The sequence below is a fragment of the Ptychodera flava genome, chromosome 22 (genome assembly GCF_041260155.1).
Source record: "Ptychodera flava strain L36383 chromosome 22, AS_Pfla_20210202, whole genome shotgun sequence".
In the NCBI taxonomy this organism is placed as follows: Eukaryota; Metazoa; Hemichordata; class Enteropneusta; family Ptychoderidae; genus Ptychodera; species Ptychodera flava.
Genome location: NC_091949.1, coordinates 33,014,426 through 33,041,158, shown reverse-complemented (window position 1 = coordinate 33,041,158; position 26,733 = coordinate 33,014,426). Strand labels below are relative to the sequence as shown.

Genomic DNA, 26,733 nt, shown 5'->3' with positions numbered 1-26,733 from the left:
AAAAAGCCTGTTAAAACGTTTACAATTCTTTGCACACCGGGTATCGCCACACCGCAAGCACGTTCCTTCTGCGGATAGAATGTGCCACCCTCCTCATATCCCAATATGACCACAATAGTTCGAAGTTCAACATCGTTGAATGTTGTTTATTTTTTCAGCTTCTGGATTTCCTTAACAAATCAAACTATGAGATTTTTTTAGAAAAATGAAATCCATCTACTCAAGCTCACTTTTTCCCCTCTAGCTTTTTTTATGAAACCAGAGTTGGATGACCTCCATTACCAAGGGTCACATTAAAATCTCTCACGCAGACTTTGTGTTCAAAGCCTCAAGAAATTTCCCTCGAACCCTCAGTGATGTCACGAATAATACAGACTCAGTGTCTTCACGTGCGTGAAGGGTTCTGGGAACCCGAAGGATGTGTAACTGTGACCTTATTAATGATGGGCCGACCATATGATGCGAACATTTTTCACCGTGAGCGAATCTGTACAGTGCAAGTTGAATCATTATCCAAACAGACTTAGTGCACGTGAGCACATCAGCATATAATACTATTTGAGAGACTAATAAAAAAAGCTGGATTTATTTATTTATTCTTTTGTTTTTTTATGTTTCTCGGTATTCATCCATTTACGTTTCTCGAGATTTAATTATTACTTATCTATTTAATTATTCATGTTCCTCGGGGTAATCGGACAACAAGACAACGACTGCCATATTTGTTCTGCGCATGTGCATCGGCTTCGTATGTACACTTGCAATGAGTAATTTGTTCTGTACTTTACTCACAGAATACCGACAGTCCTTCTTTCACATCGTGCAACAGAGGTATTGTTAGAGACGCATGAAGTCGAATTTTTCAAGTAAATTCGAAAATATATTTTTTTCCGGAATGCTCCGTTTTGTCGCGGGATCACATGCTAGTTGGTCACGCGTCCAGCCATAGATAACTTATTCAACTCGAACAGCGAAAAAAATATTTTAGCAGAATGATTCAATGTAAATTCACAGTTTTTTTGGGTAAGTCTGGTATAGTTTGGGATTTAATCCTTGAGAGACTTATTTCTTGTATATTGCCAGAGGCCAAGATTATATCACCTACTAAATGTTAATTGAAGCCTAGCACAGATAATATGCATCTCACAGTATATTATGCCGTCTTCTGATATTAGAGTTTTCCGCATATTATATGTCTTGCCGCAACGAATGCTGATATGTCCTGTAAGTGGCTAGAAGGAGAAAGGGAAGAATCTACTGCACATATAGTATATGACGACAGTAATAAAGGTTTGACAAATTTCATGAAAATGAAGACTACATTTATATAGTATACGTACGTCATGTCATCAATGTATGGGTAGATAGGAAAAAAATATGATCCATGAACCTTAATTGTACAACATATTGTTTAGCAAGAAAGGACGACATATGTTGCCTTTATTACGATATCGTACAGAATGGTTACAGAAGATTGCTCGTAAAAATTACTAACTGGGTGATAGAATCTGGACTGTAATTATCACTGCAATTACTCGGCAGCTCTTAACAAATACAGCACAGATTAACCTTTTGGATAATGCCACCCGCAGGAGAAGACAAGGCTAAGGTTGATTTTTGCTGGATTGTTTGCATGTAAGTACTTTAAGAGACGGGATTGCGGGCGTACAGAACGTGATGGATTGTGATATTTGAAACGCCTATTCTCAAATTCGTGCAGTTGCAATCTTACCGCACGATTGAGGACAAGACCTTCCATGGATGAACGACACATCTGAGGTGATTTGATGTGCGAAGTAGTCATGGCACAGTGTAGAATCCCGTCATATCACGACAGGCAAATTTTTCCGCGGGTTTCCAAGGAGAATTGCTGAAAGCAGATCTTCGATTAGTAATTTTACAGAAACTTAAAATTTAACAAGATTTACGTCGCAAACTAGAAAACAAAATGTCATGGGTTATGGAAAAAACTGTCTAAATCTCTTTGATTTGGTCTTTGCACTAAGAATGCCATACCAATTCAATGTGGAAGTGTTTGGCTTATATTCAAAAAGTTATCAAAATTATGATATAACTGATTCCCTCGCCCATGTTAAAATAAATAATGTAGTTTGATGTTTTTGGCATTTCTTGATATTGTGCCTTTTGTTACTTAAACACTATAATCTTGCCATTCTTTTTGTTTGAAAAGAGCTTTCGCTTAGTAAAAGCGGACTTTTGTAGAATTTTAAATTATTCTTTCGCCGAACTTTCCCCGTCGTCCAGAGATTTGAAAATTTACCCAAGTGAAAACTCGGTCTTGAAAAATCAAAGGCAACGGCAAACTGCTCCTTGAACATATTTTATGGGCAAATTTTTATCCACCTGCAGTGACCAGGAAAAATTTAAGCAAGACGAATGAGTTATTGTTGTGAAATTTATTATGGTTATTTAACAAATTGTGATGAATTTTGCCGCGTTTGACGTGACTTTCTGTGTTAGAAAAGTGTTTCTTGTGAGAGCAGTTGTCAGATTAAGAGAGTCTTCCAGGATCTTCTTATAATGCAAGGAATGAAACGTCATAACAATATGTCAAACCATATTGAATATTTTTATGAACCATGAATTGCAAGTGCTGCCATTGATATGCGTGTCTAATAAATATGTTAAAAAGCATTAGCAGCGTGGTGCATATACGACAAATCAGAACCCATCACAGTAAGATTGTATGATTTCAGACATCCTCAATTTCACAGTAACCAAAAGCCAACAGAATAGTTTTGCGTCGATCTGTTTCAGTCATAAATAGCTTTTACTGGTGCCCAATCGTTAATCAAGGGGGACGTGTGCGATAGCTGAGACCGATCGTCCTACCTATTGCCGGCACTGAAGCTCTCTCTCTTGTGTTATTAATGTATCTTGTTCCAAAGCCTTGATAAAAACAATTATGAGAGTGCACTAGTAACCCGACCTACTTCATCTTGAAATCGCTAGCTTATAGCTTATCATTTACATGAACTATTTTAAAGTTTTGAAAGTAAAATCATGAAAATTGTGTAAGAAGTTGCACCCAATGAGCCTTCACGTCTTTATGTTTGTTTTCACAGATTGGAGTCTAAGATCATTTTCTTGTTTTTCATTTTCACGAGATTTCTTGTCAAACTTTACTTCATGTGGGGAAAACATTCATTTGAATATAGAGCCTCTCCCTAAGAGTTTGAAAGTGTCACGATGACGTAGGTTACATCAATTTGCATGTAAATCCGGGTATCAGTTCGCATCAATGCGAACAAAAACACAGTACAAATTATTCACAAAAAATGACTGATTTCCTGCGTGTATCAGTCCAGAGATAACAATTATTTATTAACCTCGAAGTCACAGCATTGGCAAGAATAATTCATATCACGTCTTGCATACGTGATTCCGGCGTGCTGTTTGACATCCTTGTTGTCGACTTCAAAGATCTCGTCGTTGGTGTTGATGGCTGCAGCCTAAGACAGCGGCATTGTCAGCGTTATTCATCAGTCGTGGCTCACTGCTGATGGTATACTTCTTACTCTTTATCCATACTGCATATCGGCGCCATCAAACTCACTCCACATTATTGCAGACAAACTTTTGAAGATGCTGTTATTCACTGAAATAGTCTTTTGTGATTAGTTTTTATCCTGAGCAATACGTAACCGTGAGGACGAATAAACCTAGCAACATTATCAGAATACTTAAACTTCCGCAGTGAAATTTCTCTGAACAAGTAACGCTTTCGACTTTTTCCTCTAAGTAAATGTTGAAATCATCTTTACACAAGGTATATATTGACAAGATAGATTTTGAGTTTAATGTACCAGCAGTCTTCAACTTGTCACATTTATCATCTTTCTATGTCACTTTGTAGTGCAGTATAGTTCAACATGCTGCTGGCTGCTCTTCTGTGGTTGACAACACAATGACCGACATGCTGAAGTAACAAGATTATAATAAGTGTTTCTTTGTGTTAATCTTGAGACATTTAATGTTGGCGCGAAGCTAATGATTTATAAGCAAACAAGGGCTCTTTGGGCTTCCCTTTCCTTCATATACATTTAATGTATGTTAACTGATTGTACGCTTTCCAACGGCTCTCTTGAATCATGTACTGGCGAGCAAACACATGGAATTCTCATAACTAAAACCACAGACAACGCAATTTCTATGCACCGCAGTAAAACGTCAGTTTGTCATTTTTCCGTGTCTAGAACACATAAAGTGTATTGAAATGCGCATGTTTTCAAAATTTACTCTACAGTGTCTCTCACAGTAACAAAACTCCCAGCTTGTGACAAAACAGGGAGCAGTTGTAATGCTGGGTACCGAACACAGAGACTATACATATTAGCCACTACCTAGACATATGCAAGACACATACACAGTTTATCATGTTGACGTTTGCCCGAATGGCATTTGATGTTACTTCGGAAATTAGATAACGTGTTCTGTTCAGCTTAACGCGTCTTCAAACGTTGGACGCACGATTGAAAGTCATCACAGCCAAAGAAGGCTTTGCTTCATTGATACTTTAAGTTAAAATTAGTAATGAATAATTTGTTCACTGGCTCCACTTCGTCGAAACGTCATCATTAAATTTATCATCTTTTCAGTCGATCGACTGAAGACAGGGAACTCCTCAACATTCTGTGAACGCTTAGTGTGATGACTCAGCTTTAAGTGTCCTGTCAAGAATCCGATGTAAAACATCACTTCTTCCGAAAGGCTTGAGAGCACACGCAGAACATCAAAAGAGATTTATGAAATATTTAGTGTTTTAAACTAAATTTGCGGTATTGCTCTTCAGAATACACCGTTAATTAATGCGAATCAACTTTTCAAATTGCCTCCTTTACATAATCGTAGGAAGGTTTCCTATACGAATGTGTTCATTCTGTGGTATATTGTTCGTAGTTGACTCAAATCGCACTGAATGTTCAACGTAGTTCAAAGGTTTACCTTCCATTTCGGGTGCCCCTTTCCAGAATAAATGTTCGTATATACACTCCTTAATGCTACGTGTTTTAAGCACTTATAACGATATATCAAAATTAAGCTCGATTATTAACATTTTCGACAGATTTAGTCTTCTGATAACTAGTACAGTGAATTACCCTTATTCATGATTTTAATGTTCGTCGTAATTGATTTTTTCGTCAGTGAGTTGTATGTTTGTGTGAAAATTGCTTGTATTTTCTATGTTCAGCGGATCCATGTCGTTGGGAATTTACTCCTGTTGTTCATCCGAATAAATAAATAAAAAATAAAAACCAACAGTGCTCATTGATGTAAATCGGATTGTAGCGTGGTAACATTTGCCGAGGTGAGGATGTAGATGAGTGGTTTTGATGGCTGAATTCTTTTCTGAGTGAAAGGTACAGTAGATTTTGTGTCCGATAAATAATTGCATTATGTTGAATTTTATCCAATCTCGTGTACATGTGCGCGATGAATGTGCTTTCCTAAAAGCATCATTGATAACGTTCGTATGGAATGGTGTTGTCAAGAAATACATCTTGGTTAGATTCAAAGGACATATTTATATCTCCTCGAAGCAGTTTACCACTAAATGATCATCAAATTAGCTCTCCAAATTTAGATTTTTTTCGCCTTAAAAGACGAGTTTTCAACGACTGACTGGCTGATTATTTCGCATGACCTATATGTTGACAAAACCTGATTCGTCGTTTCGCAGAAGCATGTCGCAATTCTGACTGCACATGAAGTTCGTTTATAACTGTGGAACTGAATAACTGCGATACTTAGTTCCCACACCGAAGAACTAATAATTTAGCTCGTTCCTACTTTTTACCTAAAATTCTAAAACGACCTTAACAGGGACGATGAAATACTACACAGGGCTCTAAATCAAAGAACCGGTCCTTAGATAAAAGGGGCCAACTAAGTTCAAGGTAGGAATCGAAGTCAGTTCACGTATTGGCCGAACACAAGAACACTTCTTGTTGACAGTTTGAAAACACAACCCAAAAATTCTTCGAATTCTCGCGTGGTTTAAGAAGTGAAACTGTTTCGGGGTAAGAGGGTACAAAGCAAGGTCTCTCCTAGCTTGGAGGAAACGTTTGCTTTGAAGCGTAGGCTAAGCTTTACATTATGATAGCACTGGTATTCGTCGAGATAAAAAAAAATGCAAAGTCCACTGGCGAGAGCTTTATCCACTGAAAGCATTTGCTATTCAGGATGACACGACTCGCATAGATTGATTCCCGCTGTAACTCTTGTTTCGTCTTTAACCAGAGCAGTAGTCGTTGTCGCCATCAACCGAGCGTCACATGTGTGTAGCTAAATTACAGGGCTAGTATGTCACTGCTGGCTTAATGCGTCCACAACTTCAACAGATGAGGTCATGAAAGGTCAAAAATAAATTCCTTCTTGGTTTAGACAGATACAAACACCACCAATTTCAATTTTCGTCAACACCGACAGTTTAATAACCATGATTAAGAGAAACCTGATGGCTGACTGCTAACATACACATAAAGTACACGCAGTTCATGGTCAAATGAGTAACGTAAATATAAATGAATCTTTAGTGTGAACGGAAAGTGCTGTCAGATATTTCGAAAAGAGTGAACTTGCATTATAATACTTGATTTCCGACTGGACATATCGTAAGTTGCCCTACTTTTTACAATGGCCTTTTGCAGATATCTGAAGAAAGTTCATTAAAGACTGAAGAGCTTTCTTGTGGCGAAGGAAAAATTTAACCCTTAAGTTGCTTTGGGTAACGGCAAGTTTAACCTTGCACTTTTGGTTTTGACAGAAGATGTGCTCGAATCAGGTTGGGCTTTAGTTCCTTCGATAATTAGATAACTCTAAGTCAAGCCATCTTGTAAGCGAGTAGATTTATTAAATTGAATTATCCGGAATACTGATAGTATCAAAATGTGCCTTACATGAAGACTCGCATCTTCGGTAAAGATTGCACATCCCCAGTGGTACTTTACCATGGCAACCGGGTAGACGATACTTTAGACCTAATTCAGAGTAATTTACCAGACTCTTTGGGAATGATGCTTTTAAGATGCTTTTCCACGGAGACATTGCTATGACAAGAACGCTGGATAAACATTTCAAGAAAAGCGTTGGGTATCTTTAGAATATGAAAGAGGGATTTTTCTTAAACTTTGCGAAGGTCTAAAAACTAATTGATTCCCTCGTAGCCTTTGCTGTATAGTAAGACATACATGGTGAGGTTGTAGAAACACCACATGAATACTTTGCTCTAGGTTGTTCAAGATTTGTGGAATTCTCTTTGACGTCATGTGATTGGCAACCTTTGGTTGCAACACTGCTTTGTAGTTTACTTTTCGCCACTCGGCTCCAATAACACCTATTGTATAACGTATAGGCAGTACTCTATACCTGCTGGGCTCACTTTGTAGGAAAAACACAATACGAATGTGAACAGTTTTGTATAAAAAAAATCGCGTGGGATTTGCAGTTGCTGTCGCTTCTGACAGCACGTAGCTGTCAATACTGTCTGTAAAAGTTTACAGCCAAGTCGGAAGTTGGCACCCAAGTCTTAGAGAAACAACGTCTGATTAGGTCCCCTATGATATGAGAGATTTCTGAGCATACGATCCGAAATGTTTTCTATACACCGTCGACGGTGTTCGGTGTACAACGGGAATTACTGAGCGTATCGAGGACGCTGTCTGTTGCCCTATAAAGGCAATGAGACAAAGTCATTGCGAACAACTACAATCTGTTAAAGTGTTGTTTTTTTTTGCAATAAAAACTGTCGAACAGGGTCTGAGTCGGGAGTCATGCACGAGTAGCTTGTCGAGACAAGTTTGTGCTCTTCTGAATTTCAATAAGGCTAAATCAATGACGAACTGAAAACTCAATTATTGAGACGAGGAAGTCCATTTTGTGGTTGATATTATCAAGTTCACCGGTGCACGTTTTTAATCATAAAAAATAGTCACAACTAAACAGTTAGGCAAGTGGTTTCTGACTGACAGTACGTCTATACTCTATCTTGCCAAAGTTAGATTCCCTTTCTAATACATTCAACTCTGCATCTAAAATATGGATTAGGCGATTTCTTAGAGATATTTTAGGACTCAGCAATATTTTGAAAGCATGCAATATGAAAAATAGCTGCTAGGCATCGATGTTCAGTTTCTCAAAGAATTCTCTTTAGAAAATGTTACATATACGTGCATAGTTGTCTAAAGACTCAGGGTTCCATTCTTAGTAATGAAGTATCCTGAGATGCGAGGAGATTCTCTTGGGAGAACGAGTCACGTGACCAGCTATTAATTCTTCACTACACGACGGCTTTCACCCAGAAAGACATCACTGTATAGATGTATACAGCTCGACTGTATTCTTTTTCGTCTTATGAGCTGAAATGTGTACGCTTAGAACGTTTACAACAACTGAATGTTTCCAGTGGGTGCATTCATGTCAATCTTTGCGGAGTTAGCTCTCGAAACTGGCTAAATTACTGGTGTACATTCACTGCTGGCTGTCAAGCCAATCACGTCGTCTTTGAATTGCTTGATTGGTTATTTTTAGTTACCGTCCTCGCACACTGTGTAGCCTTTAATTGGCCCCCTTAGACCAAATAGTCTTAAATTCAAACCGTTCCATCTACTCCCGAGTCTACGGTTGTTCAGTTGACTAAAGCCCTTTGAAATGTCTTACAAGTACATTTGGTCAAGACAGAGAAGCCCAGGGCACTGTCGAAAATTCTGAGTGCGCAAATGTCTCTCGAGAAATCTTCTCTATCTTCGCCCCTTGGATATTGCAATTTTTTATTTCAAGCTTGGTTTGTCGCGGAGTTCTCAGGTGAAAGGTTTTGACTGCCAAGCAGCCATCAAGGTGTATTAAGGTGATTTAAAAGTGTGCCATTTCTTTCTTTAAGTCGTCCTTCAATAATCGCTGTCAATAGTTTGTCTTTACAGCCAAATGCGTTTCACTTTTACTGATGATAATTAGTGTCTGGAAGCAAAAGAGGCCCACCGTGTACCCCAATATTAACCTGAGACCTAATATGACCATTTTTAGCTGAACAAGAGAAAAATATATTAACATGATTGGATATGTTTGAGTCTCTTACATGTAAATCAGGCAGTAAAGTAAAAGTAAAAGTAAAGTAAAATCTACCTGGCCATATTACCTTTCATATTCGGGTGTGTTTTGTTGTCAATTTGTAATGTATCTATGAGAAATGTTGGTGTTAGCTGTAAAGTTCCGAATGCAGTATTTTCACACGTTCACAAATCCAATGTGTTACGTCATCGTTTGATCCGGCAATCTTGTACACAATAGCTTCGCTTTGGGTGAAATGACTGGCTGGTGCGAGAGAACAGTACACAGGTCATTTTTTCTAGTCTTCATTTTCCGGCACATCTACCGTACGGAAGCAAGTGATGAGGTGTCCGACATTTTCATCGCAAGCGCGAGGGGTAACTTCGATTTCTAGAAGTCATATGACTCTGTATGGGACCCGCTAATGCCTTTGGATAAAACGAATGTTTTTAAACGGGAAATAATGGTTTATGTAAAATGTTAAGTCGGATTTCATTACGCATATCCAAGGCCTCCAACTGTTTGCGCAAGGTTATTGCCGAACAAAGCCGATATGTAGAGGTACGTTCGCTTCGGGGTTCAACTTGGGTCATTTTACAGACGACGAGAGGCTAGACAGTTTTCATCGCCAAATACACTCATCGAAACTGATCACGTCACATTTCAGGATTATTCGCTTTTTGTGCGCAACAAAATTGCTTGAAGTAGAAACGACAGATTTTTCAATATGTTTATTTTTTCTTTAATAGTCCCAAGACACTGCCTTACGGCAAGGATAACGATTCACAAATCATTATCGAGTGGTCTATTCATGTTAGTCAGCCAACGCAAAAACTATTTGTATTGCAAAAATTGAACCATTTAGGAACTAGTTTACTGAACACGAAAACGTCACTGCAGGCGCAAACTTTGCTGGAAAAGAATGTTTATCGTCAGCAATAGTATTGTCGTTTTGAGGATTCTGCTATCTTACGAGGTCAAATAAAAGGAAAAGTTAATTAAAGGACACAATTCAACATCATATCGACGTTTCTAATGAATGTTTATGTCGTTTTCCTAAGCTTGTTTTTGTTCGTCGTTTTTTCAAAGGGTCTGCGGTATTTTCGAAGGCAACGGTGAACTCTAACACTTCGTCATTCATTAAATCACCGTGCGATATTTTTGACAGATATTAAACACTTATTTCCTCGATAATTATCAAGTGAAGTAAAAAAGTGAATGAATAATAGAAAGATTCACGTACAGCGTGCATCTAGCATTAGTCTCTAGTCTCATAAAATAGTGATTTGAATGACTAATATCAACGTCATATGAATTGATACAAATTGGATAACCAATGACTGGAATTGATCTATAATAGAAATACAATTTTTCTTCATTTACTAAGATTAATCTTGACATTGCGTAAAAATACGACCGATGCAGATAGAGCCCAAGACACTTGCTTTGTATTCATGGTTTTTGTAGACCTGAAATGTTTTTAAGAAATACACCTCCTCAATTTGTGCCCTCGTTCCTTAATATTGTGAACTCAGATGTTGCAAGTAGTTTTTCATTTAAATCATTAGCTAGTTACTTTATTATGTGTCATAGTCTCTGATCTACCTAATTCACAAGACTGATATCCGCTCCTGAAAACAGAATCGAAAATCAGTTTTGCCCAATCTTTTTTGCGGCCAACTCCGATAAATGTGACGAGCAACCCACGTCGATTGCCTTGTCTCCAATAGTTGAATGTTTTATTCATGTTTGCCCATAGGTTATGTGTTTTCCATCTAGCGCCCACGAAAGACGAAGTGAAAAATCAATGCTACATGAAGAAACTCCGAGATTGAATGTTAGGCATCTAGAGCTTACGCACACTTTGTAAATCTTAACAGCGTCATATTGCCACATGTACATCTTATCCATTATTTTATCGATTACTCGAACTACTAGTTCACGCAGTCGACTCACCGAACACAACTGAAAAAATACAAAGCCTACCTTCTTCTGTTTAGTTTTACATAATTAGGATTTCTGAAATTTTACAATAGTTCTTTTAAGGCAGAATGTCTCTCAGGGACAGATTTTCGGACTCTCAATTTTTTTTTCAATACTGCTCTTGTCTACTGCTTGTGGGGGCCTCATTTTGAAGCTCTTGGAGCGATTAATTTTTTATCATCTTGTTTTTTTGAAAATGTGTAATTTTTATTTTTCCTCATGGAGATAACACAGGGGTGGTGGCCATTTTGAATTTCCAGTGTCGGTAAATGTTGACAATTTCGTTTCACTAGTGTCAAATTTTGCACGATAACCCCTGATTTTTATTCTCAACTTTGAAAGAGGGTGTTTAAAGTTTCCGAAAGAAAACTTTAGACAAACGTTTTAAGTTTTTCACTTTCGAGGCGCGTTCTGCCTAAATTCAATCTATCCATTTGCTTTCCCTACAGGTCTCTGTCATCGTAAGTATCTTCACCTTAACGGCAATCGGCATAGACCGCTACTTCGCCGTCATGTACCCACTCAAGGCGCGTGTGACAAAACACCGTAGCAAGATAGTTCTGGCTGTGATCTTTCTGATAGCGGTGTCCCTGGCTGTCGTCCAGGCAGTTTTTGCCAGAGTCCGTCAGAGCAGAAGCAGGGAAGGCATATACTATTGCAACGAGTGGCCAAACAATAACCACGCCTTCATAGCCTACGAGATTTTTATCTTCCTGACGACCTATTGCATCCCGCTGGTCGTGCTGCTCTATACCTACACCAGAATCGGAATCAAATTGTGGGGACGACGCATACCTGGTAACGCACACAACTTCAGGGACAAGTCACACGTTAATTCAAAGAAAAAGGTATCTTACGATATTTTACTATTGTTGCTTTGTGTCTATTTAATTAACGTTAATCAGAGTGAGTGTTTCTGAATGTCACTGTGTCGCTGTGACGTCTGGTTTTTTGTTTGTTTTGTTTTGTTTTGTTTTGGTTTTTTTTTTTGGGGGGGGGGTTACGCGTTTATATATGTCATCCCACCAACTTGCAAATTGGCAGACATGCAATCTTTTCGCCCTGGTGAAATTACATCAAAACACAAATTTAAGAAAAGCGCTGTGTCGATTTTATGAAAATCCGATGAAACTGTCACTCGTAAAACCAGTTTCGATATATTTATATATATCGAAAATCCAATTATCCCAAATTAGTTCCAAAATAAAAGAAAGCAGATGTTATGTCGCAAATAAATCAAAACAATTAAGAAACATTAATATAATTGGATGGTGAAGTAATGCCGATTTAATCTACAAATGTAATCTCATCTGCTTTTCTTTTTCCATTACACACTTGTTTTCATTAGTAATTTGTATTATCGCAACATTCAACTATGTAGCACGTCAGACTTTTGAGAAATTTAAAAAATATGAAAATCCAATTATCCCAAATTAGTTCCAAAATAAAAGAAAGCAGATGTTATGTCGCAAATAAATCAAAACAATTAAGAAACATTAAAAACCATATGTTTAGATGCCTTTACGTCTGTAGTTTTGTGATTCAGAAGATTCATAAACCGGGTAAAATTTAGGCCTAATGTAAATGAACATCAGCGAGTATGTTTTGCAATTGTAGTTCACAACTCATCGAAACTCATCGAGACCATCGAATGAGGACCAGACCTTAGAATGATACTTAGTTCAAAACGAACAGTTTGATAGCGAGTGACATATCAATTTTCCAACTGAAAGTATTAACAAAATTATGGCGAAAGCCCAGTGATATTTGACAGTTCTTGATAGTATATGTCAATTTTAAAGCCTGGGGTGGCGTACGTGATGCGACAACTTAATATATTTTCTATGGGAAAACTTCTTGTGAGATTTGCAGGAGATTTCAAATCGGTACATTTTTTTTCAAATCTTTGCGTTACACTAAAACATCACAGGTTTACAGACTTCAAGGGCCCAGATCTTGTTCAAACTCCCTTGCTGTGATTACAAAAGACAAACAATTGCTGTCGATCAGTCAGTGTTAGTTCCAGCTAAAATTTACAACGTATGCGTAAAGCCTGAACGCGGGAACACGTTTTGAGCAGTCGGCGGTTGCTTTTGCCAGTCTCCATGGAACAGATATGGTAATGATGTAAAACAACTACTTCCTATGTAGACCTCTAGCTGCAGGATGTGTATGCGTCCCAGTCCGTCTAAGTCATTATTGCTTGCCCAAAGTCTATTTAGTACACTCGGACGATTGATAGCGATTTCTTCCCAAGATAACAGCAGTAGTAGGACTAGTAGATAATGTAGGGTTTCCGCGCGGAAAATGAACAACCCATTAGAGACGTCCACTGTTTTGTCGCCTTCGGCTCACTGCATGGGTTGCACGTCTGTCGAAAGTGATAAGCTTGCATACAAATATTTAGACTCGCTCCGCAAATTACATGAAATTACTTATTTGTATACTTAACGACATTTGATGACTATTGCTAGTGATGCTGTTTATAACAATGTAATGAAGCTACAAACTCATGTCAATGTCACAGAAAGGTGTCATTTCTAATATATCGTCGAAATTTCTCGTGATGCAAGACCATCTTGTTTTACCAGAAACACTTTGCTATTTCCCGAGGCCGTAACATCAGTAAACCGCGTCCTATCGGGGTAATAGATGGGCTATATAGGCCCCGTAACCGGGTAATAGGTGTTTACTACCACTTACTAACAACATAGGGAAACGCCACAACAAAATCTATAATGGCGGTATGAGAAAGTATTTTCAAGCTGATTGAAATGCATCAAAAACATCTGACAGTCATTACCGTCCGTCCAAACAGCCGATCTACACCATCCGTGATATTGCAATCATTAAAATAACACATCAAATGCGTGTCATTCTCTAGCCGCGCTGTGTATTGCAGGCCGTTGAGTCATGTGCACACACCTGTTGGAACACCGTGGGGACGGTGGTTGAAATTAGCATTGAAATTAAGCGCGTTCGATTTACTTGTTACTCATCGTTTGCCAACATCAGTGAAATGAATGCTAAACTATCAAATGCATTTTGAACAAGTCGACATATTTACATCGGCGAAAGTACTCAATATTGCCGTCGGCGATTTCAATCACGGCGTGTTCGTTTCACCAAAACAAATGTTTTTTACGGAATTTCCTGCTTTAATAAGGAATGTGATATATAATCACCGAGTCTGCCCCAGCAAAGTTTACCGGTTCCAATTACTGTATCTTGAACGATTCAGAATGACATTCAGAAAGATACGAATAACAGACTGCATCATTAGATATTTCACAACAGAAATGACAAGTCTGAGAATGCCGGCTTTCTACCGAAAGCTAAGAAATCACTTGAGGAGTGTGTGAAAGTGAAAACTGTACAGATGAGGAGTTGCTTTCAAGCACTACAGAGAACTCTCTCTCTCTCTCTCTCTCTCTCTCTCTCTCTCTCTCTCTCTCCTCTCTCTCTCTCTCTCTCTCTCTCTCTCTCTCTCTCTCTCTCTCTCTCATTTGAAGCTAATTGTTACAAAAGAGATTATGTGAATTATAGGGGTAGATGACGAACATTTTACAAAGGCGCCTGGATTAGACTTCAGATTGATTGATGCGTGATAATGGCTCTTGATAGATCAGAACCTTATCTGACATTTGATCAGTTGATTGTGAAATAGACGACCCGTGAAAATGAAATGAGAGTTAGATCATTCATTGTCAAGATCAATAACAAAACTGCATGAGCAGTGTACACAACCAACAGGATGTCTGCGTGTTTTTCCACACGAGATACTGAGCAAACTCGTTTTACGATTGTCGTCACGAACTTCAAAATTTCTCTTTTATCTTTAGTTTCTATTCTGGGTATGCTTGACGGCATCCGAAATGATGAGACGTTAATAGGAATGGCGGTACTGGTATTGTTACATGGACCAACATTTTTATTTCGCCTCCATTAACTGTACTGAAGTGAAGATTATATACTAAAACTCCGTAGGTGCCGTTACATTAGCCTGTTCTTAAGTGCCAACCTTTGCTCACCTCAATCACAGCCCCTCCGTCCCACTCCGACTAAATGGTGCATTTGCACTGAACAGTAATCACCTGATTAGGTTAAATTGCAGAGAAGCCCGATATTGGTGTGACTGTCATAAATATTTCCTTCAAAGGCTTAACGCCTTTATTTGATCAGACACCGAGCGAGTAAATGCCCAATCCATTATGGAATTGCATACAAGGGCATCTTTCACGTCGGCTAGATTTGTCGTAGACACCCTCATTCGACATTCTATGTTTGTATTTCATGCAATTTGGAGATCATTAGGCGTTGAAATCCAAAATTAATTCTATACCCGGTGGATATTTCCTCGGCGGATTGAGCAAGGTGACGTGAGAAATATGTGAGCGTGTACAGGTTTTTCAAGTTCTTGCTTTGATGTGTCTATCATGTAATATTGTCCTGCGGCGATTCTGCCTTGTTATTTTTTGAATGAACCTTTTGTCTAGCGCCCACAGGAATAGTATGAACCGACGTGACTGAACACTTCTTCTAAGTTTTACATCCTTCCTACGGGTGTTTCTCACTTTTCTGAAAGTTTTTCGCTATATTCTGTCATGAATAAGCGATCACCTCAAAAGTGAAAAACTTAAACTTTTGCTCTAACTTTCCTCAAGGGATCTTTCAATCATTCTCTTTCAAAATCAAGAATAAAAATAGGGGGTCACCGTGCAAATTTTGGTACTACAGAAACAAATAATCCAAGATTTACCGATATTTAAAATTCAAAATGACCGCCATTCTGTGTTAACTCAATGGAGAAAATATAAAATTTTAGAATTTCGATAAACTAAGCCAGTGAAAAGTTTTTATACACCAAGAGCTTTAAAATGAACCCCCATAAGTGGTATAACAAAACGGAATTGTAAAAGTTTGAGAGTCCGAATATCTGTCCCCGAGGCGCGTTCTACCTTAAAGAGCGCTGCACTGAACACAGCGTATTTTGCTCAAAGTCACTTTTTTGCAAATATTCATTCAACTTCTCAATTAATTCGTTAATCCACAGCCATTCTTTCCAGTAATAGAGGGACTGTGGCTAACCTAAGAATAAAATATTGGTTGGATTCACTTTTTAGCTTGTCAAGCAGTCGTAAGTTGCGTGATAAAGAAGTGTTAATTTTGCAAATGTATGCAAATCGTCCGATTTCCTGGCTTCTCTTTTCTGACAAATTCAAGATTTCCAAAGAATTGAACTCCGCACTGGCCGGGTCAAAGTTTCTGAAATTTTCAAATTGTGTTCTTTAAATGTTATATAACCAAACGACTATTTTGTTTGGCAATAACGTTCTTACATTTTGAATAAGAGGCATTTTAATTTTGCGAATCATGTTTTAAATCACTTTTTTGAGTAAGTGTTAATCTTTCAACCAAAGACATTTTAGAATGAGGGTAGATAATGCAAAATAAAATAGTCATTTTTCTTCACACACTCTTGTTTCATGTGAAATATTATATTTCAGAAAATAGTATCAAGTTTTTGACTTAAATCAATTTTATCATTAATACCAAAATTGGGGTTTTTACCCCAAATATACACCCCTTCATCCTTCGAATAAATTATTGCTAGCATGCTCAACTTAAGATTCTCCACTTTTTGAAAATATATAGTATGGGGGGTTTCCTTGTCTGAAATAATATATTCCCAAGGAAGTCAAATGTCAGTATTTAGGTCTTTTAGTAGTTAAGATTCTCGATCTTTTAGGCAAGCTCTGAACTAAAAGATGTAACAAGGTGGTATGAATACTCTGTTTAAAAATTTTATTGCAGTTCACCAAATTCACAGTGTCAATAAATCTCGAATTACCATTCTCTTTGTCGTCAACTTCGTCAACTTTGTGCACTCATAAAGTCCCATTTCAACGGTAGTAAATTCGACATAAATAGGGGCCTTGAAGTAGCATATGGTTTTACAAAATGGGTGTACATTTGAAAACAATGGGGATAATAATTTTCACGCACGATTTCAGAGTGAAATACATAAAGTCAAAAAGGTATCAGAGTTATTTCGTGTCGTTTAGCGGTGATCAGGCAGCATGCAATTCATTACTGTATACGCGTCACGCGTGCACATAACATTTTGATGCGTGGTCGAGTCAGTTTACACTCATTTACATATATGCAACGAAGGTTCACAGATACTTTGCTAAATTTTAATATGCAACGACCTCTCTCTCTCTCTCTCTCTCTCTCTCTCTCTCTCCCTCTCTCTCTCTCTCTCTCTCCTCTCTCTCTCTCTCTCTCTCTCTCTCTCTCTCTCTCTCTCTCTCTCTCTCTCTCTCTCTCTCTCTCTCTCTCTCTTCGTATTTCGAAGTTTTCAACCCGAAAATATGGTGGTTCTTTAATGTGCACAAGGTTGTAATCTGCCCAAAAAGTTGGCGCCAATGTATCAAGTTAATCGCGGGATTTAATAGTAAATCAATCTGTCTACATCACCTGAGTTACAGTCGTCGTAGTAATTTTAAAATAATTACCATTAAATGGTAATTTCACTTGGCTCGAGTCTCGTGTAGTGTTCACAGACTAATGTAATATCAATCTATCTATCTAGAAAATTTGTATAGCGCCTAATATTCAAAGTTAAACAATGCTCAGTGGCGCTTAGAGTTACAATGAAAATGCTCTCTGGAAGATGTAAGTTTTTAAGCGTCTTTTGAAAATGTTGACATTAGAAGAGGTTTTTATGTCCAGGGGCAAAGAGTTCCAAAGGACAGGAGCTGCTACAGAGAAGGAGCGGCGACCATAGGTTGTCAGATTCCATCTAGGTGTGTGCAGAAGGCATTTATCAGATGAACGAAGAACACGTGATGAGGCACAAGGTGTCATTAAATTCCTGAGATATTGTGGAGCTTGTCCATTTAGGGCTTTGTAAGTAATCAGCAAAAGTTTGTATACAATGCGATGATGTACTGGAAGCCAGTGAAGTTGCATAAGTATGGGGGTAATGTGGTCGGATTTCCTGGTCTTTGTAACAATTCTAGCTGCTGTGTTTTGGGCACGTTGTAACCGCTGTAATTGTGTATCGGGCAATACCTATCTTAGTAGTGTATGATTACAGACAGATAAGTGACAAAAAGGTTGCAATGTTGGAAGGAGGAAAGGAAAACACCGTCATTAGAAAATTTTACTACGAACATCTTAGTTAATAAAGGAAAACCACTTCTCTTTTGGCTTCCTCAAGTTCATTGTCATAACACTTCGACTTGGTAGCTCAATGACGAATCTGATGATTTTTATTGAAGTATATGTTCATATATATTTATTTCAATGTAAAGTTACACATTATGTTCTCGCCTTTTTAGATCGTAAAGATGCTAATCGTGGTGGTTCTTATGTTCGCCATCTGCTGGCTGCCGCTACACGTCTTCAATCTTGTTGTCAAGTTTCGATCGTCCGTCTACGATGAGGATTCCTACGCCCGGGACACAATCCGCAAGATTAACGCCTGTGTTCTCTGGCTGGCGATGTCCAACAGTTTCATGAATTCAGTGATATACAGCCTCTTCAACGAAGGTTTCAGGGTGAGTTTCGATCTTCAGTCTTTCGTCTGACATGTAACTATACTACTTAAAGGAATGTATTTTGGGAAAGAGATGAAAGTAAGGAAAAGATGTTCGCAGTTGCCCTCTACGTACGATTTAACACCTTTCTCCTCTCGCCTTCTTCAGATCTATCTCCTGAATAGATAACCCTGCTAGCCCTTTCTCTGCTATAAAAGCTTCCAAACAACCCTCTCAACGACGCTCTCCCGTTACATGTCTTCCTCGTCGACAGACTCCCACAAGTGACTAAATTCTACTGCCTACCCGCCAGCTAAGAGATTTTTTTACTTGTTGCCCACTATAGAGTAAAAAGAGTAAAATTCCTACCGACCGATCACGATAACAAGCGTGCTCATCCACCCATACGAGCAAAATGCAGGAAACGCATGTGAATATGGGATTTATTGTAACAATCATGAAATAATAAAATAATACCAATTTAACGAGATAAGATTTCGGTGCCTGGATCTCCATATACAAGAGCTTACTATGATAAAGGTACCGGCACGCAAAATCGATGCACCAATTGTAAGTTGAATAAAAGCTTGCCGTGAGAATCAATGATTAGGGTTGATAAAAGTGATGGGATTTGCTTACCGAAATCTGGGACCGTCTTTGTAATGAGATGTCTGCTGTGATATCCAGTTTTCCTAATTCCCCTAGCATTGACGAAACGGTACATGTTTGTTTTCGTTGATATTTAGGTCGTGGTCGCGATTTAAACAACGAGGTCGTCTTAGGTGAATGTGGTAGATTCCACTAAGTTGTACATATATTAAAAAGTGTGTTTCTTATTGGTTAAGGCTTTTGAAAATGGACCAGTCCTGTACCCAAAAGCTAGTTACGAAATGTTGAGAAAAGTAGATCATGATGCAGCAAAGTAAATTGGGTTACACGAACATTGAACAGTTCCTTATGAGATATGGCTATGCTTATGTATGGTTGGGAAAACAAGTGAGCAATCCGAGCTTTATTTTCACAAAGGTTGAAAGATTGTTACAGATAAGAGTGGCACGCTGTAGTCAACGAAATACCTAGAATTTGCTCGACATTAAAGTTTCAATTTGAACAAGAAAGATTTTTACAGTGTACTCAACCGGACAGGTTTGAAATTGTATATTTAAAATTACGATGCTCGAGTCACAGTCTCGAAATTGAAGCAGGAAGACATGTGAATCAAGATGGTCAAAATATGTACTATTGTCCTTTTTGCGAAATACAGCTGACTGGTCGTTGAAGACGAGATCCACTTCTTACATTTTTGTCCAATCTACACATGACTTCGTATAAATTTACGGTGCGGGACCCTTTTCTCGAATAATAAACTACATATACAGACGTATGAGTGACATAATACCTAACTCATACAGGACAAGGATGACCACACCAAATGAGATCGTTGCAATTTTTTTTTCATTTGGCTGAATAAGTTGAATCTGGCATGGGAAACGCTGCCCGTAGATTTTGACTGGTCTATGCCGCGGCTGACTTGCAAGGTTGTATCTGATTGGTCGATCGTCACTATTCACAGCAACTTAAGGAGTTATTTGTATTATTTAATTATAACAGTAACCAATCGGATAAAAGCTTCCAAATCGCCTATGCCGGAGGTAAAAACATAAAAACGTCTCAAGGCTAGGTATTTCTTGCGTAGGGAGTATCGCAAGACAGCTGGATGGAAAAGATCCTAATGGAGGTGTTAATAGGTCTGAAATATTTACATAATGGCATGCTAATTAATCTTTCACTGCAATAAATTGAATGAGACCGGGCAAAATCTACCGGCCACGCTTGGCATGAAACAGGATACCGTAGTCCATAGGGACTATAAACTGTGTGAAAACAGGAAATGAAAGGTTTAGCGCATTCGTTTTCGCGATGGTACCATCACGTGACAGTATCTTCGAGATTCATTACGCCCCCACGAGATGCATCACGGTGCTTAATTTTTGCATATCGATCTCAGCAACCTCACAGAAGAGCATCCGATTGGTCATGCGCAAACACTCGAACAGAACACAATCTCCCTGTGAGAATGATGTCACAAAGTGACCGCTGATGCCAAATGAAGCATAGAAAGACTTCGACCACCAACATTAAGTGATGCGATTAGTGTCCTCTTTGGATAGTTTAATAAATAAATCACTACGTGTCCTTCTACCGAACCAAGATCAATACCGAAGGATAAGTTGCTAACTGTTTTTTACTGTATTGGATGTGTATTAGCTCAGCAAAAGTAAAGAAATCGTTTCACCCTGAAGTCACAGCAAACTGTCTTGTTTTCCAGAGTAAAAATCGAACCTTCGCAACGTGATCGATACTGGTGGAGTATCCCATGCATTCATTAAAGTTACAAACAGTAATGTAAAATTCTGTCTAACAGTGTAAGAAAGCAATCATTGGGAATCGCATGACACAGAATACAAATTTTAACGTAACACGTTAACCTTATACTTAAAACATCGGTTACAGACAATGTGAGAAGTGTCTACTTGTACGTCGTCGTCTTTCGGGCGTCTAGTGTCTGTCTTGATAGGTTTATTCGCCTATTCAATGTAAACACGAAGTACGATGATCGAATCACAAACTCAAGATGACCTCTATACATAGTTCATTTCCTACGCCTTTAACGACATTCTTCGTTTTCTGTACGGACATTAATGAGCGCAAAAGTCAATTTTTGTCACCCTTAGAGAATATACCTAAGTCAATTTTTGTTATAATTTTGCAAAAATTTTGCGAAAAAACTGTGGCCAATGAAATATTGAGTTCATTTGGTCAAAAATTATCACAAAAATTACGGAAAAGTTCATAAAAAATTGATAAAATGTTGCACTAAAATTTTGGTGGGAAAAAATACAACACTCAAAGGGTTAAAGTTTAAGTACACTTTACCGTATTTCATTTCGTTGGTGATTTACATTATCTAGTCAAAAAGCACACCAAATATTCCGAGCACATCTTTGACGGCCTCAGTTGTGAAAACAATGAAAATTCAGAGATCTCTCTGTAAATCTTTGCCCACACTTATTATGTTTGTGGCAATGGAATATTGTAATGTACAACATCTGTTTAACATCTATAATATTATATTTTGCTTTTCAGGCTGACATGCTGGTTGTTTCGAGAAATTGCTTACAATGTCACTGTAAGAACGTATCTACACTTCTCATCAAGTCGTCAACGACAGGCACCCGGGAAAGATCCACATCCTCTACTTCGACGAGTCTCCTGACAACTTCCAAGTTCTCCAGCGTTCTCATTTCCAAATTTCGAAGATCATCAGAAAACAACAATGGTTCAGAAAAACGTGAAGACATTAAACAAGAGATGGAATGCAAAGCATCCACAAAGCTTTGCGAGTAAGTCAGCTGTTTATTACGAAAACCTTTGCAATCAGATCTGTAACAGAATATTAACTTCCAACTTGAATGGTATTTTCCGAATAACAACCAGCTCTTTGGTGCCGCGACGGACGGGTACCCTTTACAGAGTGCTGATGTAACAAATCTTAGGGGTACAAATGGCAACACCTATAGCATAATCACGTGATCACCCACTAATGCCTAAACATGGCAACACACCCTTTAATGTTCTCGTCGTCTGCTTTCTCAAGGTCGAGAGGTGATGATATTTTGTTTCCTGGCCCCTACTCGAGCGTACCCTTCAGAGTTTATTGATCCCAATAATTAGCAAGTTAATGTAATATATTTAAACGGAGATGATTGAAATATTTCTCTCAGATTTGAATAATTCGAAATCATTCATGCTTGTGTCATAATCTTCCAAATTGGCGCACAGAATAGTAATATTTCACGCTCAAAATACATTAGCGGTCTTGGACGCGAGTGATCAAGCTGACGTTTCTTTGTTTGGACTCTAACAATGCTGGCGCCACGAAATACCAGCACAGTATCGATGACATGATCTCACTCATTTACACATTTACAAGAATTACCCAGTAACTTATTTTCTCATGGAGGTATTCTGCGTACTACCCCCATGTTCTATTGTGTTTCAAGCAATCGTAATATTGAGCCGTTGTATCATTTCAATTTATTCATGGCGTGGGTTTGAAACAAAAGAATTGTAGCAAGCCACGCACGGGCAAGTGATAATTTCTACTTTTGTAATCTTTTCTAATGTCGGTAAATCAAAGCATTTTCTTATTATATTCTTTATGCCGTCGGCATCCGACATAGCCAAGATACTGTATAAATAGACACACTAACTCAGAGGAGGGAGAAAGGGAGGACCGATAACCACGGTCACTCTCTTGTGGAGTGATCGAGACAGGACATTCACTCAGGAACTAACGAAGGAGAACTTGGATCATGGTCACTCCTCCGTGGAGTGACCAAGACTCAACAGAGGACACACTAACTTGGTCCGACTGACACACCGGCAGATTCATGTATCGTTGACTGCGCCCTTAGGCGTAGTCATGGTTCCGTATTCAATAAATAAGTCCCAGTTATACATCAGCACTCGTCCTCAGATCCAACTTCTTTCCTTTACGTTATGACATGGTGGTTATGACACTTGCATGCTAACGTCCTGTAAACATTTTCCTGATAGTCATTTAATCTTAAATGAAAATGCGACCGGCATCAATCCATGCTCGATTGCTTTTTAATCTTCGAAGTATTACACACCAGATGCCACTAAACACGATCAGAAAAAAATCTTTGCACAATTTGATTGCAGAGTCCGCGTACATTACAATAAACGTTCGATTTGCTGCATTGCAGGGCTTTCATTGAGTTTGCCATGAAATGAACTCTAATTTAGTTATTTTATCCCCGCAGAGATGCCAAAAGCTGTACAGCTAATGAGGTTTAGAAAAAAATGAGAACAGCAGTAAGCCTGCAGCGCTATCCTATCTTCTTTCGATTCTCTCCCTTGGAGGAAGACCTGTCTATTCTTCAGCAGTGCAACTTATCGGAAACAACTGCGTCGACCAAGCGATGGAGAGTAGAGAGTAGATATGTGTGCAGTGTACACACTCCTGTTTGTGGAGTTCGTCGGTCATGACCTCTTTATCATTTACAATTATCTAACCAGTCTAATCTGTAAATACTTGTTTTCCTAGATATCGTATCTGACAAAAAGTGAAAATGAAGATAAATAATTCATGTTTACAAATATTATATGGTCAGTTTTTCGAATATTGTTAATAAAGGTAATTTGACACTCGACCTTCTTTCTAAGGAAAGATATAGCAGATCTTTTCCATAAATCTGATAAGCAAACTCTAAGCGATATGTTCTGCTAGGACCGACTCATAGAAAACGGTAAACATTATCATATCATTCTGAAATTAATTCTCGGATTATTAAAATACTATAATCATCAAAATTGATCAAATGTCTTATGTGTTTTTCAATAGTTGTGCTTTACAGCTTCTGATATCTATTCGTTTTATTGTCGACTTTATGTTAAAACTATTTAATGTATAATTTCATTTCAGTGTAATCTAAATATCGTTTACAATTATTCATGTAAAATGAGTTTAGATATGTGTAAGAGAGACTGTAACTTAAATACGCAAGAAAGATTTAATCTTGTCTGTTTAACAATGTTCGTTGGGTAAATCCTGACAATGTATATACAATTAAAGCTGTATTGTCAGTGTAGTGTGCAACAATCTACCACTTATCTTGACGGGTTCTCTAGCGCCCTCTAAATACATTTTGATTTTATATGTATACTTACTTCTCTGTTAAAATTAAAACTTTTCACTGGAATTAAAATTACAAAAAAACTCTTTTACTTTTTATTCAGTTTGACATGCTTTTAAGGACTTTCATTTGAAAGAGGCACATATGGGAGAAATTTGAACCTCAGGTAAAAGCCCTCAATATATCTTATCACATAATATTTTGGCATCAATAGCCTCGAACAGTTTACTACAAAAATGTTCCAGTTTTATGGCTTTTTTGTCGACAAGAAACACTTGGATGACATATTTGTAATTGTACACTATCAGTCAATCAGAGTCAATCAAAGGAGCTTTCTCAAGCGACTGTATGGTAACGTATCAAAGCCCAAGTGGAAGTCAGCGATACCATTAAGCATTTACTTACAAATGGCTCGACACAGGTTTCAGTTTACATGCTTGATAGAGCTCTCAGTGTCTAAAAGGTCGTGCATGTCTATGAACATTTATTGCTCAGTAACCAACCGTGACCAAATGCGATCTTATTCAACAAATATGACCTAAGATTGGTAAAATTTGTGGGTTGCATTGTTATGATACCGAGGATGTCGTTCCGCAAATGCCGAAAGAATATGGCCGAAAGGAAAAAGAGAGAAATTTATATTTTTTAAATCCAAGGGGGAATCTATTCCATACTGTATAGATTAAGAACAGATATATAAATCTTTAAATTATCGAAAAGTGATTGCAATTCCAGCGTAGTTATTAGGAACAGTTACAAAGAAAGGCACACGATTTTCCGATATTTTTGAAAATTTACAATACTGTAATTTTCGCCTTTTGTCGAGATAAAAAAGTTATCTCCAATTTTACCCAGTTATCTGTGTATCGTGGCGAGTCTGTTACTCCTCCAGCGACACAGGGGTTGTCAGGTGTTTACCAAATCACGAGCAACCGTTTTTCCCCGTACTGTTTTGTAAAATACAACCCTCTACTACTGACTATAGAGTGTTCTCTTCATCTTGAGCGACATACTGTGTGCAATAGCAATGTAGCTTCAAATTTTATGTCCTCTTAAGTTCGATTTCACCATTTTAGCAATATAAGAAAGACTTAAACTTTGCTCATGCTTTCCGTATTATGAAACTTGAAATCATAAACGTAGTTCCATTTGAAATCAAGAATAAGAATCAGGGGTCACAGTGCAAAATTTGGTTCCAGAGCAATAAATTACCTGATATTTACCGACTCTTAAAATTTCAGCATGGCGCCATCCCGACGAAGGGGAATTAAATTTTCGACCTTCACAAATTTTGATGAACCGATACTCCATGAGCCGCCAACAAGTGACAGACCACTTAAAATACTATAAAAGTTTGAGAGTTCGAATATTTGCCACGAGACGCATGCTATACCTCTATCTATGCCTTAAGTCTGTGTTAAACAACAGAGTGAAAGGAACAGTTCGCAATGAAAATAAATGGAAAGCATTTTGTTTTGAAAAAAGGAAATTGATGTTTCTTATTTGTCCGATAATATCACGATCATCAAAAGAATTCCCCTAGATGTGGCTTATTAGTGTTCAACGTGGAATTTTTGTTGGGTTCTGTCTGATGTTAATGAACTCTACGTAACATAAACTGCTTCATTTAGCGTTTCCTACACAAATGATGAAGTTTTTTTGACGACATTGCCCCCTTCCAATGTCTCAAGAAATGCTGGTAATCTTATCAGATGTCATGGTCCCTTAGACCGGATTATTGTTCATGTTTCATACTGCAGTGGATGTGCAATTTTTATCAGGCACAGTCATATCTATGCCTATACAGAGAAGTTGCGCACGCCGTTAAAATGACCCAATCGGGTGATTTGCCCACGGGGGGGGGGGGGGCCGAAGTGAAAAGCAAGTGTCAATTACTAGTATGTATTGGTTTCTCTGTGTCAGGAACTTGGTGACCCCTAACAATTAAAAAGGGAAGTTTGAACAAACTTAAGGTTTCACTAAACCAGAGTTGGTCATGATGCTCATGTTGCAACTCTCTCCAATATTCAGAATGGCCAATGGGTATACTAATTGGTCGCGAAGGGATATTCCATTGACAGCGACTGTAAAACTTCAAGCCGCCGGCAAAGAGGAATTCTATCGCACAACTGAGTGATTGTATGAGATGTTGAACCGTAAATTCATCTGCTGTTCTACTTTACATAAGATATTTATTTAGCAGGTACGTAACACCCAAACAACACATCATTGATAAATACGACGACAATTGACAGTTTGGGACTCCATATTTTCAATTCGGTCGTTAAAATGAAATATTTTTTCGCCGAACATTTCTACGTCGATAATAATTTACAAACTTTATTTTACATTTTTCATTGAAAAAGTCTACTTCTGCATGAAGAACTTTATTCGATGAATATTTTATTCTTGTTCGC

The 26,733-nt window shown here is 38.0% G+C and overlaps 1 protein-coding gene across 1 annotated transcript in view; it reads left to right on the top strand.

The window, feature by feature from the left end:
• LOC139123224 (substance-K receptor-like) overlaps nt 1-25,794 on the top strand; it is a 54,897-nt gene extending 29,103 nt beyond the window's left edge. The window contains exons 2-5 of the mRNA XM_070689340.1: nt 11,499-11,897; nt 18,396-18,614; nt 21,741-21,997; nt 23,444-25,794. Of these exons, the coding sequence (XP_070545441.1) occupies nt 11,499-11,897; nt 18,396-18,614; nt 21,741-21,997; nt 23,444-23,477 (909 nt within the window). The 3' untranslated portion in view covers nt 23,478-25,794. The remainder of the gene's footprint in view (nt 1-11,498; nt 11,898-18,395; nt 18,615-21,740; nt 21,998-23,443) is intronic.
• Nucleotides 25,795-26,733: the final 939 nt, after the last annotated feature.